Genomic DNA, 13,834 nt, shown 5'->3' with positions numbered 1-13,834 from the left:
GTAATGAAAATCTATGTAAAAGTATTTGATAAAATTTGTTAAATCTAGTTAACTTGTAAAATCCTCTCAACTATTAAAATCATCAAATTCCACAGAAATTCATGTTCCAATAACCCCCCTGTAATCATACGGCTTTGTATTTATATATGCAAGACGCGGGCCGATGGCAATTATAGCTATTTGCCATAATTATTTCCGTAAAATCAATTAAAATTATGTCCAAGGCAAAATATTCACATCCCCTTTATATTCAAAATACGGAATTTTGAAAATTTGTCTTGATCGTTGCTATGCGAATTTATTGGAATAGTATAGGAAACAAACTGAGATTCTAGTCAACTAAATTAAATTTAAAATTATTCAGTGAAGATCAAAAATATAATTATATGGTTCGGTTTCGACGATGAATTTCCATTACCAAATTCGGCCAATATTAATGAGTACATATATAACCGGAATTAGTGTTATATTTAGCTTCATATTTCCTAATTTGAAATATTCATACGGCAATCATGCATTGTCACGCAAGTATTGTGTGGTTGACAATACCTTTATGATCTTTGAAAATTATATTATGGCAATCAATACCATAATTGCCATATTTCCTGATTTATTGCATTGATAGATGGTTATCGACATTGCCAAGGATCTCGAGTATACATTGAATTATCATTGATTATTTTCATATGTGATATAATATATAGTGTGATATATTCGATACATGAAAATGAGATTCCTTAGTATTTTTTATGTAATATAATATATGGTAACCGGTTTTAAAATGATATAAAACACATTAACATAAAATCGAAAAGTAACACAACAAAAGCAACACTCGGTTTTGATATCATCTTCATTAAGATCACACGTAAAGATACATTAAACCGATTTCAAATTATAAATTATAATCTTCATTAAGAAAAATACATTAAACCGATTTCAAGTTATAATCTCATTTGATATAGTGTGATCTCGAGTATACATTTAAACAACATTCGAGTATAGTAGTCATATGTAATATAATATATGTCAACCGGTTTTAAAATGATATAAAACACATTACCAAATAACCGGTTACTTCCTTCGTCTACATTGAGATTGTACGTTACCAAGATATACTATTAAAACATTATGCTAAGCTATAATTAATAAATAATGGCAAAGAATGTAATAAATCTAGTAAATAGAGGGTTTTAAATTAGAGAGTGTGAGAGTGAATATGGTGATGCCACATAGAAAATGACATTTTGGTTAATAATACATGGGCATAAGGTTAGTCTTAAAAAATGTTCATCTTTTAATATAAAAGGGATATCGTTTTCATTAATTACTATTTAAGTTCAATATAAATTAAAATTAGGAGATTGTTTGACAATAAAAGCAAGTGTATCTAAATCTGCATCATTTTTAGTTTGACATACAAATTGCATTTTTTTTTTTTCTTTTTTGGTCAAAACAAATTGCATTTATAAGTCTGCAAAACACATACAAATTGTGTTGTAGACTTTTTAGTTAAGCATCATTTTTGGATTAAGATTTGTCCGGTCACGAATGTTGTAAGAGATTGCGTCTATATAATATATATAATGATTAATATATATCTTCTCTATTAAAAGAAAAATACTATTTTTATCTACTATTTAGAAGTCTACTAGGTCCATTTATTAAAATATCAAAAACATTTATATCTATCTTAATTACTAGATTAAACACTTGAACCATATCTCTTATATAATTACATTTAACTTAATAATAATCTATCTTTACCATTGACCACTTACTCTTGCATACAAACGATCTATTAATATTATTTACTACAACCATTACCTACAAACTAAGCATCTCTCGATTGGTAAACATAAGCCAAAATTTAAAAGTTTCTTGAACATGATATATTATATCCTTTAGGTTTCGCTGGCCATAACAAAAATTTCATCTCATATTGAATCATCGTAATATTAAGTCAATGATCTCGAGTTCTTTTGGGTTTAATTATTTTTCTCTCTATCAAAAGCTTATTCCTTTGTCTGTATCAGCATAGATAGAAGACGACTGCTCTTAATTTTTAACATCGGTTTACTTGGTTTATTTTCCAATCCAACTGTTTAAAATCAAAACAAAAATGAAATATGGTTAGTTGACAGATATACCAATATATTTATAAAAACAAATGTTTGACAACCAATAATTTTATAGTAACATCCAAATATTTAAACAACTGAAACTTCATTCAAATTTTGAGGAGGAATATTCTTTAGCATCCTTTCCTGCTTCAATAAAGATTGTCGATTTACATTTAGGAAATCCACTTTATGATTTCTTCATGATAAGGTATGATTTCTTCATGATAAGGTAACTAAAAAAAACAATCCTTAGATCTCGGTTAACAACCATATCAAACCTATCTATAATCACAACTAGCTAATAAAACTGGCAAGGTCTTCGCCTATAATCACGTAAAATTGAAATTCTTTTGACTACATACCAGAGATTTTCTTATTAATTACGAAAACCCTAAACATTTTGTCTACACCTATATATATAGAACACATTGACATTAAGATCTACACAACTAAACCAAACAAAAATGTCTTCAAACAAGAGTATTTCCTTATACAAAAATGCTATGTCTTCAAACAAGAGCTTCACCTTGGTCAAAAACGTGAAGCCCTATAGAGATGGTTGGCGTGTGCATGTCAAGTTGCTTCACTCATGGAAGCAACATACCAGTTTTGGTGGTCATTCTTTAGAGTTGGTCTTAGCCGATGTCATTGTTTAAGCAAACCAATACAAAGAAACAAACAATATTCCTTGAAGATAATAATCATAAATGGAACTGTTTCAACCCAGAAAACTGTAAAAGCAGAATCAACATGATAATTATGATCTACCACGAAACTATTTGTTCGTAATGCAACAAGAAACAGTACAAGTTCTTTAAAAGTGAACAAACAAAACAAAAGTAATGATTCACTAAAATAGCACACTAAATATTATTAAAAACTATTACTCAGTACAACTGTAAGCAGACGATCAAATTATATTAACAGTATAACTAGAAGAACTGAAATATATTATAAATCAAAAACCAAACAAAAAAAAGAAATCTAATACAAACAGAGTAATAAAAATTTAACATTTGCTTTACTCTTGATTCTGGTTTTCCTCTTCTGTAAATTGTTTCGGTTAGTCTAATTTATCAATATGAAACCCATCAGAAACAAATAATAACAACGACAATCAAATCCGAACAGCTTTGTTTGCTTTAACATCTTAAACGAGAATTGGTTAAGCAAGTACATCAAAGATCAAAAGAATCCATATCTTTTTCAACCGATTTCACAATGTATAGCACCTTTGGTGACTGGTGAAAGGATTTTTAACAAGAGATGATTTCCTGATGAATCAATATATTAATGGATCGTAAAGGATGAAACAAACCCTAACTTTCCCTTTGTTTCTGATCAGTGACAATTTTTTTTCTTAACGTAACGCCTGCGCTAATTAGTTGACCTTTAACATGGACCATGCGGTTAAAATATGCAAATGGACAATCTGAGATAACATAGCCTAATATCATTTGGTCCATAATGAGAGTACTATTTTTTGAACAACATGAGAGTATTATTTGTTTCAAAAAAAGAACTTTGTTTTTTTTTTGCTATTAAGAGAAAGATAAATGTAAATTATAAACATAAATTAAAAAATGTATGTGGTCCCGTTAAAAAAAAAAACCTTAAGAGTGATGTAATTGTGAATATATTTGTTATATATAACAAATGGTGATACGTATTCATTTGCAAAAATTTAAATTAAATTTGCAACAATATTTTTTCTTAACTATATATATATATTGTGATCATTTATATATATAACCATACTAATTTGTACCATTCGTAAACAATATTATACAAATGATCCACCTCATCCTTGATCCATAAATAATATAATACATCACTTATTTATATATCAAACGATAAAACAATATGAACAATTTACACAAATACAAACATGTATAAACCTACGACAACTTAAAATTATAAATTAAGATAACATCCGCGCGCGGGTTCGAGTCTAGTACATTTATATATATATAGGAATTTTGGAAAACTGGATAATAGGAATTTTGGTGTTCGAATCCAAGATCCTGACACAACAACAAATAGTTAACAGAGCAATAGTGTCTTAATAGTGTCTTGCAAGGAGTGGAAAATGCTCAATCAACCATACCCAAGCCAATTCTTACTAAAGCAACGCCCCGCGTGCCCCGCCGCCGATGACTGATACTATCATCTGCCACACAGATGCAGCTCGGAACAAAGAGCATAAAGTCGCCGGTCTCGCATGGATCTTCTCCAACCCCGATTCAACAGAAATATCCAGAGGCTCTTCCCTCCAAACTGATGTCTCGTCTCTGCTTATGGCTGAGGTCTTTTCCTCTTGCACGCCTCCGCTCACCATTACAAACGTATCTGGCTCCGCTCAGATTCCCAAGGGCTGACCACATCCATCAACTCGAATCTCCGATCGATAGAGCTCTACGATATTCTATTAGATGTCGATTCAATTATTTCTTATGATTTTCATTCTGCTTCGTTTTCCTTTGTCTCAAGAAACCTAAACGGGTCTGCAGACTTTATGGCTAAGGCTTGTCTTTGTATGAACCCTTCTTAATACTCATTGGTTGGAGGATTTTTTTAACGTCTTTGCGTTTCTTCGAACGTTGGTTTAAAAAATACAAGTGAAGCCGATTTATCGCACTGAGCTTTTAATTTGGGCCTAAGTTGGGCCTTTAATTGTACATTTTATTTTTAAATTATTATGCTAAATAGATCATTTGAAGTTGATTGTTGTGTGATCGACAGCTGTACTTCTCTTTGAACTTGCTAAACGGTAAAAAGTGATAACCCAATAAGTTACAAATCCTTAAAATTTAATATCCACAAGGACAATTTAACTAATAAACCTAACAATTAGTCATTGGTCAACAATCTTTTTATTTAAGAAAAAACATTAAAATGGGTATGAATTTTTGAAATCGTTACATAAGTATAATTCATTCCTAAGTTATTATTTTAGTTGACCTCTAAGTGCAACGAAAATCTCATACTTTTAGCAAAATAAACACAATAAAATAAAATTCTGACGCCTCATAATCACGAGATCACTAAACTCCCACGTAACACAACAACCACAGCCATATTATTCATTTGTGGCCCCAAATCCATTTCAACTCCACCACATACACACCACATGTATGTGTTACTATATAGTATGCAATCTAATTTATTTGGAATTAGAGAGTTGATACGGAAACATGGGTCTAAGAGCACTGCCTCTACAGCACAGCGGTGGGTTCGTCGCCACGACCAAAGTCCCGATCTCAAGAACCTTGCCGAGAATAAGCCAGAAACCTAGATGGGTCGTCGTGTCAGCAAAGCAAGAGAAAGATGAGGAGAAGAAGAAGGAAGACGAGACTTCGTTGTTCACTAGACTAACGGATGCGTTGGATTTCGCACAGGTTCGGTCGGAGAAAGACGCTGAGCTTCTCTATGAGGCCCGTGAAGCCACCAAATCCGGTGGTAAGATGAACAAAGAACAGGTCAGTCTTCTTAGCTAACCACACCACTTGACAAATTTTGGTATAATAATATCTTGAAATAAACCCAAAGTTCTACTAGACACAAGTAACCGTAGCAAGTAGCAACCGATCCTTTATTATTATTATTATTATTTTTGTAAAAACCTTGCTATTTATCAAACCATGTTGGAATGAGAAAATCTAATTATGATACTTATTGTATTACCATTGAATTTTGTTTGATATATTCGAAATGGCACAGTATGGAGCATTGAGAAGAAAAATTGGAGGAACATACAAGGACTTTTTTAAATCCTATGTTGAAGGTATAAACACTGGATTGTTATAAATATGAAGATGCTTTTATTTGTTATGAATACTTGAAATGACTGTAAGTGGTTGTTTGTATAAATATAGTGGATGGAGAATATGTGGAGGAAGGATGGGTGGACAAAACATGTAAGGTATGCAAAAAGGACACAAAGGGTGAGGCAAGACAAGTGGACAAGTTAGGGAGATATGTTCATGTCTCCTGCCTACAAAATCCCTCAAAACCTTCTGGAAATTTATTCACCAGACTCTTCTCTAGATGATTAATTTCCCAAATCAAATATATGAATGTGTTTGTTTCTGTTTTCTTATAGCTAAATCATTCTTGAAATTTTGTGTATATTATACAAACTGAAGCTTAATTACATACCAAAACAAAAATCATGTTTATTGAGATTTTGAGAAACATAGAGACAAAAAATACAGAATATGACTCTTAACTAAGAAATAATTGTGAGAGTTTTCTCTGCGCGTGTACCTTCACGCGCCCCCAATTCGCGATACCAAAGGCGAAACCTAAAACAATAATTCTGCTTCCATACTCGGCGAAGCTCCGGAGCCTATCGCCGCCGATAGGTTGACCCCGCACCGTCGTGACCTCTCCTCACTCCTCCATCAACCTCTTTCCTCTCTCGCCATGGATGCGACGAATAAAGCTTCGTCGACTCCGTCCCTTTCGATGAATGAAGCAACAGCAAACCCAATATATATATGAACAAGGTTCGCTCATCTTTGCTGTTGGAAATAGATCAAGCTCCTGCGCGGTCTCCTGTGCCTATGTTGAAGCTCACTCGTTCAAGTTCAGAGGGTATACTGTTCTTCGCTTCCTCTACTCACGAGGAGAACTCTTTTCATTCCGGCTTTAGAGGTGAGTCATTGCCACCAATTGTAAGTAAAGTTGCAGCCATGGCTCAACCCAGCTCCATACTCGAAGGCGAGTCTCTACCTCCTATCGGAACTCTCTATTCAGCCACCAAAGAAGCTGTAACAGAATCTCTTCTCCGCTTTGGAAGTGTTGCTGCCAATATTACTGTTCTAGAGTCCAGTCCTCTCGTCGTAGATCCTAAGGCTGATTTTTCAGCCACCCCGGGTTCTATTCTTCTGGAAGAAACAGAGGAGAGACTAATGGAATCGGATTGTACTAAAGACACACCTTCATCTCAGTTTGTGACTTCTCTAGGTTCATGGGCTAACCCACTTATCTTCAAACCTCCAGTCACTCCTCCGGAGCCGAGTACTCCAAAAGGATACGATCCAATGATTGTTGGTAACCAACTTGCTGCTCTCTGGTCATCTCTCAATGATGAAATCTTGAACAAGAAACCAAAGAGCAAGTTTCCATCTCGTTCTCTGCAGCTCCCAATTGATAAGCTGCCTCCTCCTGAACTTAAAACTGATGGTACACTCCGATTTTCGTGGGCTGCAAGACTGAGTCCACAGTCGCGTAATCTCTTTCGAGCTGCTACTCCCACCTACAGGCTCGATGGTATGCCAGAGGTATCAATCCCTTCTAAAGTCTTTAGACTAGGACCTGAGAATAAGGATGAATATGTCATAGGAAAATTTCATAGGTGTTCTTTACCCCCGGGCGGCTTAGTTCATGCTGTAGTTAACAGGATATGGAGTCGAAGTTGTAAGATTTCTTGTAAGAAGCTTGGTGATTCGTCATATATGTTTCATATCTCTCACGAATCTACTCGACAATGGGTTATCCAGAGAAGTGTTTGGCACATTGATGATTGCTTACTCTTTGTGTTACCGTGGACTCCTGAGGGTTCCTTTAAAATCCCTAAAGTCTCAACTCTACCGCTTTGGGTCACTCTAAAGAACATTCCATATTGCTGCTATTCTAGACTGGGAATAAGTCATATTGCTTCAGATCTTGGTGAACCTATTCTAACCCATAAACCTCGTCTGGATCCTACCAGCATGGGTGAAGCTAAAGTGCTAGTTGAAATGGAGTTAGATAGAGACTTTCCAAAGCTTATAGCTCTTGATGATAAGCAAGGCAGTATTTTTCTGGTTCAGGTTGACTACTCATGGATTCCTTCTACTTGTGAGAGATGTGGTAGGTTAGGCCATAAATCGAAGAGGTGTCTCATGTCTTCTAAACCTCCAGAAAACTTAAGTCTATCGGCAAACTCAAAGGGTGTGGGTACTGACGTTCCGGTAGTTGATATCGACATCATCTTGCAACAAACAAAAAATGTTGGAGAAAATTTTGGCTCACTTTCATCAGCTTTCTAAGAAAAGGAGGATACTCAGGTCACAAAGAACAAATCTATTTCCTCTACCTCACAGGTACAAGAAGACAATCAAATTGCATTGCAAACTTTGGCTAACACTTTATCACCATTAGTAGATGTCCTATCTGCTCCCATTTCAGCACACATTATGGAAACTTCTCCATCTAACATTATCAACAAAGAGATCCAAAAAACTTCAAATGTAGCTCCCTTAACCACATTGTCCCAAGCTAGTGAATTTGAGAGTCCTTCTCGGTTCACTGTGCTAGATGATGCAGATGAAGCTAACAATGAGCCATCGCGCTCGCTTAGCTTGACAAGGGGTGGGAGGGAGACAAAACCTCCTATCAAGTACCAAGGTTTGGAATGGAAGACAGTGCAAAGGAGAGGTAAGCATGGTCGTCGTGGTCGTGGTTCTACTCGCTAGTTGCTTTTCTCATTTCACTTTGGTCCATCTCTCTTATGCCTTATGTTTCATAAGTATAAGTAGTCTTTATTCATGAAGTTATTCATGCTAGCTTTTTCTCTCTATAAGGTTCTCAAACCTTATCTTGTAAACGTTTATTTTAATGAAAGTCTTAGTTCAAAAAAAAAAAAACAGAATAGTTAAAGCCTTGAAGGTGTGAAGATAATCACTCTGTTTCCCTCAAGTTTGACAAACCAGTTTACTCTCTTTCAATGGGCCACATAGTGAATAGGCTCATTCCTTCTTTTGGGTAAAGCATTGACTAAATTCAATTTTTTGTATGGGCTTTTAAAAATAACGGTATTAGAGTTTCCGCCGGGGTTTTTATAAATATTGCTACGCAGACAACAAAATTCAACATATGTTCTTCTCTCCCAAATTGTTTTTTATCTCTCGTTTAAATGCATGTGTGTTGTTTATATACATTTCTTATGATTCGTGACGCGATTTCTCTCCAAGAAATCGGTTACTTGAGAAAGGGGCAATCTAGAATCAGTGGTTGCAGAACCCTGAAAGTAAACGTCACAAATAAAATGAAAAAACGGTAGCTAAAGACGTAGAAGGAGCCTAAGGGCTTCTCCGTCGGAAGCATCGCCGGAAGGGTCTCATATACCGTCGCCTTGCGGAGCGGCGTTGCTGCCTTTACCGTTTGGGACTGGCCATGACACCTATATATATCCATTTTTTCTCGTTTTATGCTTGCGAGTGAAGAGATAAGATGTAGAAACTGATTAGCTTCTTCTACGAAGCTTCTGCTGACTTTATCCAATTTCGAGGCCTTTCTTTGTATAAAATTATAATGTTTTTGATGAAGGTCTTCGAGTTCTACTCGGAAACCATTCCAGATTCTAGAAATATCATGGAAATGTTGGAGTTTCCTCCTTAAGCCCAAAACAAATCAAGCCTTAGTCCAAGAAGAAGAAATATCTAGAAGGAGAAGAACAGTGTGGATTGAGAAGTGTGTAGAAGTGTGTTGAAGTGTTTAAGAAAAGAAGATAGAGAAGTCTCTAGAATTAGCTTGTAGTTACCCTCCACTAGTATAAATAAGAGTGTAGAGTCCCTTTGTAACATCATCCAAGAATCAAGAAAACAAAGAGAGAAAACATTTGTAAGAGAGAGTTCTCAAAACAAAATCTTTGTAAACCCTTTCCAAAATTATAAAGAGTCTTCTTCTTAAATTTTTTAGTTGTCTAATCCCATCTTCATCTCATCGATATTGGGTAATATTCCCAACAAATGGTATCAGAGCTAGGCTCAAACATAACATCAAGACCCGTGAGATTCAAGATGGAGGCCACTGTTACCTTTGAAGGTGACATGTTCAAGCTCACGACAGACAACTTCTCTTATTGGAAACCGATGATGGAAGATCACCTTTATTGTAAGGATTTGCATGAACCCATCATCATGAAGGAGAAGCCGGAAGGAAAGGATGACAAAACATGGGAAATACTAAACCGAAAGGCGGTTGCTGTAATCCGTAAGTACATTGACCGATCTCTCTTTGAACATGTTTCTACCTACACAAATGCTTTTGAATTATGGACAAAACTTGAATCCATGATTCAAAAGAAAACACCACGAAACAAAGCTCTTCTTGTTCGACGGTTGGTAAAGTTGGAGTACAAGGATGGCCAGAGCATGATGGAGCACTTGAACAATTTCAAGGGGATTGTAAATCAGCTTAACAAAGTTGATATGAAGGTTGAAGACGAAATGCAAGCCCTTTTACTCCTTAGCTCACTACCAGAGAATTGGGACACACTAGTCGTCACTCTAAGCAATTCAGCACCGGAGGGAAAGCTTACCATGGACACCGTCACTGATAGCCTTCTAAACGAAGAAGTTCGCAGGAAGGAGCGAGGTTCGAGTTCTTATTTCGAAGCTAACATTGTTGATAGAAGGGGTAGAGAAGAGACTCGTGGTCACAATGGAAGCAGAGGACGAGACCAATCTCGAGGAAGATCCAAGTCATGTCCAGGAGTTACATGCTATTATTGTGGTAAGTCGGGTCACATGAAGTCAGAATGTCGGTTTCTCAAGAAAGATAAACAAGCCGGTAATATCAAACCAGACCGGTTCAATCCTACAAAGAAGCATGAGGACAAGACAACGACCATTGTTGAAGACTAGAGCCAAGATTTATATCTTGTTGGAGAATGTAATCTTAGCTCTGATGATAGCTCATGGATCGTTGATTATGGTGCTTCTTTTCACGTCACCCCTCATGGAAGCTTTTTCACAACCTATCAAAGTGGTGACTTTGGTAATGTTCAAATGGGAAATCAAGGAAGAAGCAAGATCGTTGGAAAGGGGGATGATATTCTTACATCAGACACTGGATGTAAGATAGTTCTCAAAGATGTGAGACATGTTCCCGACATGCGACTCAATCTCATATCAACCGGAAAGCTCGATGATGCCGGCTTGGACAGTCACTTTGGCAGTGGAAAATGGAAGCTAATCAAAGTGAGCTTGATCATGGCTCGAGGAAGAAAAGAAGGCTCATTATACGTAACACAAGCCAAGCTTTACAAGGATGAAGTAAATGTCGCAAGTGATGACATTGATATATGGCACCAAAGACTCGGGCATATGAGTGAGAAAGGTTTGAATATACTTTCTCGCAATAAACTTCTTCCTGATATGAAAGGTACCTCTCCTTCACCATGTCATGATTCCTTAGCCGGAAAACAACATAGGGTCGCTTTCCGAAGATCGTCTACGCCTATGAGAAGAAAGCATATTCTTGATCTTGTGCATACTGATGTATGCTCCATGTCCGAAAAATCCAATGGAGGGGCATCATATTTCGTCACCTTTATTGATGACCATTCAAGGAAGGTATGGGTATACCTTTTGAAGTCAAAAGATCAAGTTCTTGATGCTTTCAAGGAATTTGTAGCCCAAGCAAAGCGAAGTACGGGTCAAAAACTCAAGTGTGTTCGATCTGACAATGGTGGAGAGTACCGAGGTCCCTTTGAAGCATTTTGAAAAGCTCATGGAATCAGGATGGAGAAGACACCACCAAAGACGCCACAACTGAATGGGCTAGCAGAAAGAATGAATCGAACGATTACAGAAAGAGTTCGGTGCATGCTCTCTCACGCTAAACTACCCAAGCCATTTTGGGGAGAAGCCATAAAGACTGCAGTGGACGTCATAAATTTTACACCATCAGTTCCTTTGGATGGCGATGTCCCGGAGGAAGTTTGGTCGGGTAAGAAGGTCTCTTACAACCATTTGAAGGTGTTCGGCTGCAGAGCATTCGTCCATATCCCTAAGGATGAACGAGCCAAGTTAGACTCCAAGACTAAAGAGTGCATCTATCTTGGATCACCAAAAGATGAATTCGGCTATCGGCTTTGGGATCCGGTTAACAGAAAAGTTATCCGGAGCAGAGATGTTGTTTTCTTCGAAGATCAAACAATCGAAGACATCAACAATTCAAAGAGACCAAAGCTAAGAGTTGTAAGAAATGAAGATGCTCTTAATCCCCAAGACCATGTACAAGTGATTGGAGATGATGGCGTTAATCAAGAAGAAGGGGATCCTATCATGGATCCAATCATGGATCCAAATGGTGATGAAAGCGAAGAAGTTCAAGTGGAGCCAGAGGAAGAACATGAGCCAAGAAGGTCTGGAAGAGAGACAAGACCATCTGTAAGATATTATCGAGATGAGTACGTTAATCTTACAGATGAGGGGGAGCCTCAAAGCTATGAGGAGGCCATCGGAGACACTCATAAAGATGAGTGGGTTGAAGCTATGCAAGATGAAATGCAATCCTTGCATGATAATCACACTTATGAGCTGATGAAGCTACCAAAAGGAAAGAGAGCCTTGAATAACAAGTGGGTGTACAGGTTGAAGTATGAAGAGGGAAGCTCAAATCCAAGATACAAAGCTCGATTGGTTGTGAAAGGATTCAACCAGAAGAAAGGCATAGATTTCGAAGAAATATTCTCTCCAGTGGTGAAGATGTCATCTATCCGAGTGGTTCTTGGTCTAGCAGTGGTTCTAGACTTTGAGATTGAACAACTCGATGTCAAGACGGCCTTTCTACATGGTGAACTCGAGGAAGAGATCTATATGGAGCAACCTGAAGGATTCAAAGTTCCAGGAAAAGAAGACTTGGTGTGCCGATTAAAGAAGAGTCTTTATGGCCTCAAGCAAGCCCCAAGACAATGGTACAAGAAGTTTGACTCCTTCATGGTGGATCACAACTTCAAGAAAACCAAGAACGATCATTGCGTTTTTATAAAGAGGTACGAAAGCGGCGACTTTCTCATATTATTACTCTATGTTGACGATATGCTGATTGTGGGCCAAGATCGCAACAAAATAGCCGCATTGAAGAAAGACTTAGGAGAGTCCTTTGCGATGAAAGATCTGGGGCAAGCGAGACAGATTCTTGGAATGAAGATCACTCGGGATAGACCAAAGAAGCTTTTGTGGTTATCCCAAGAACGATATGTTGAAAGGGTGTTGGAGAGATTCAACATGAATAAGGCAAAACCAGTGAACACTCCACTTGGTGGACATTTCAAGTTAAGTTCGGAGCAAAGTCCAACAAGTGAGAAAGAGAAAGAAGAAATGAAGACTACCCCATATGCATCAGCAGTAGGCAGTCTCATGTATGCTATGGTGTGCACCAGACCGGACATTGCCTATGCAGTAGGAGTTGTGAGTCGCTTTCTAGCAAACCCAGGAAATGAGCATTGGAAAGCAGTTAAGTAGATTCTACGCTATCTAAGAGGCACAACGAAAAAGTGTCTATGTTTTGGCAATGGAAAATTAGAGTTAAGCGGTTATACTGATGCAGATTGGGCTGGTGATAAAGACTCAAGAAAGTCAATATCAGGATATGTGACTACCTTTGCAGGGGGAGCTGTTTCCTGGCAATCGAAGCTACAAAAGTGTGTTGCCTTATCCACCACAGAAGCAGAGTATATCGCAGCAACGGAAGCGTGCAAGGAGATGTTATGGATGAAGAACTTCTTACTTGAGTTGGGAGTAAATCAAGATAAGTATGTTGTGCTATGTGACAATCAAAGCACCATTCACCTAGCAAAGAATCCAAGCTTTCACTCTCGCTCGAAGCATATCGACACTCGGCATCATTGGATTCGAGAAGTTCTTGAAGAGAAGCTTCTACATCTCAACAAGGTACACACCGATGAAAACTGGTCAGACTTTATGACCAAGGTA

The 13,834-nt window shown here is 37.1% G+C and overlaps 1 protein-coding gene across 1 annotated transcript; it reads left to right on the top strand.

Moving 5' to 3' along the window:
* The first annotated feature begins 5,204 nt into the window (after positions 1-5,204).
* BNAC08G27250D lies at positions 5,205-6,305 on the top strand. Its single transcript, XM_013804401.3, has 3 exons — positions 5,205-5,602; positions 5,844-5,907; positions 5,999-6,305. The coding sequence occupies exons 1-3, from the start codon at positions 5,318-5,320 to the stop codon at positions 6,172-6,174; spliced, it is 525 nt and encodes a 174-aa protein (XP_013659855.1). The 5' UTR covers positions 5,205-5,317; the 3' UTR covers positions 6,175-6,305.
* Positions 6,306-13,834: the final 7,529 nt, after the last annotated feature.

This window comes from Brassica napus, chromosome C8 (assembly GCF_020379485.1).
Source record: "Brassica napus cultivar Da-Ae chromosome C8, Da-Ae, whole genome shotgun sequence".
Lineage (NCBI taxonomy): Eukaryota > Viridiplantae > Streptophyta > Magnoliopsida > Brassicales > Brassicaceae > Brassica > Brassica napus.
This window is presented reverse-complemented; position numbering and strand designations above follow the sequence as displayed.

Coding starts and splice junctions, on each gene's coding strand:
- BNAC08G27250D (XM_013804401.3), top strand. CDS start 5,318: ATGGGTCTAAGAGCACTGCCTCTACAGCACAGCGGTGGGTTCGTCGCC. Junction 5,603..5,843: donor GTAAGATGAACAAAGAACAG/GTCAGTCTTCTT, acceptor GAAATGGCACAG/TATGGAGCATTGAGAAGAAA. Junction 5,908..5,998: donor TTTTAAATCCTATGTTGAAG/GTATAAACACTG, acceptor GTATAAATATAG/TGGATGGAGAATATGTGGAG.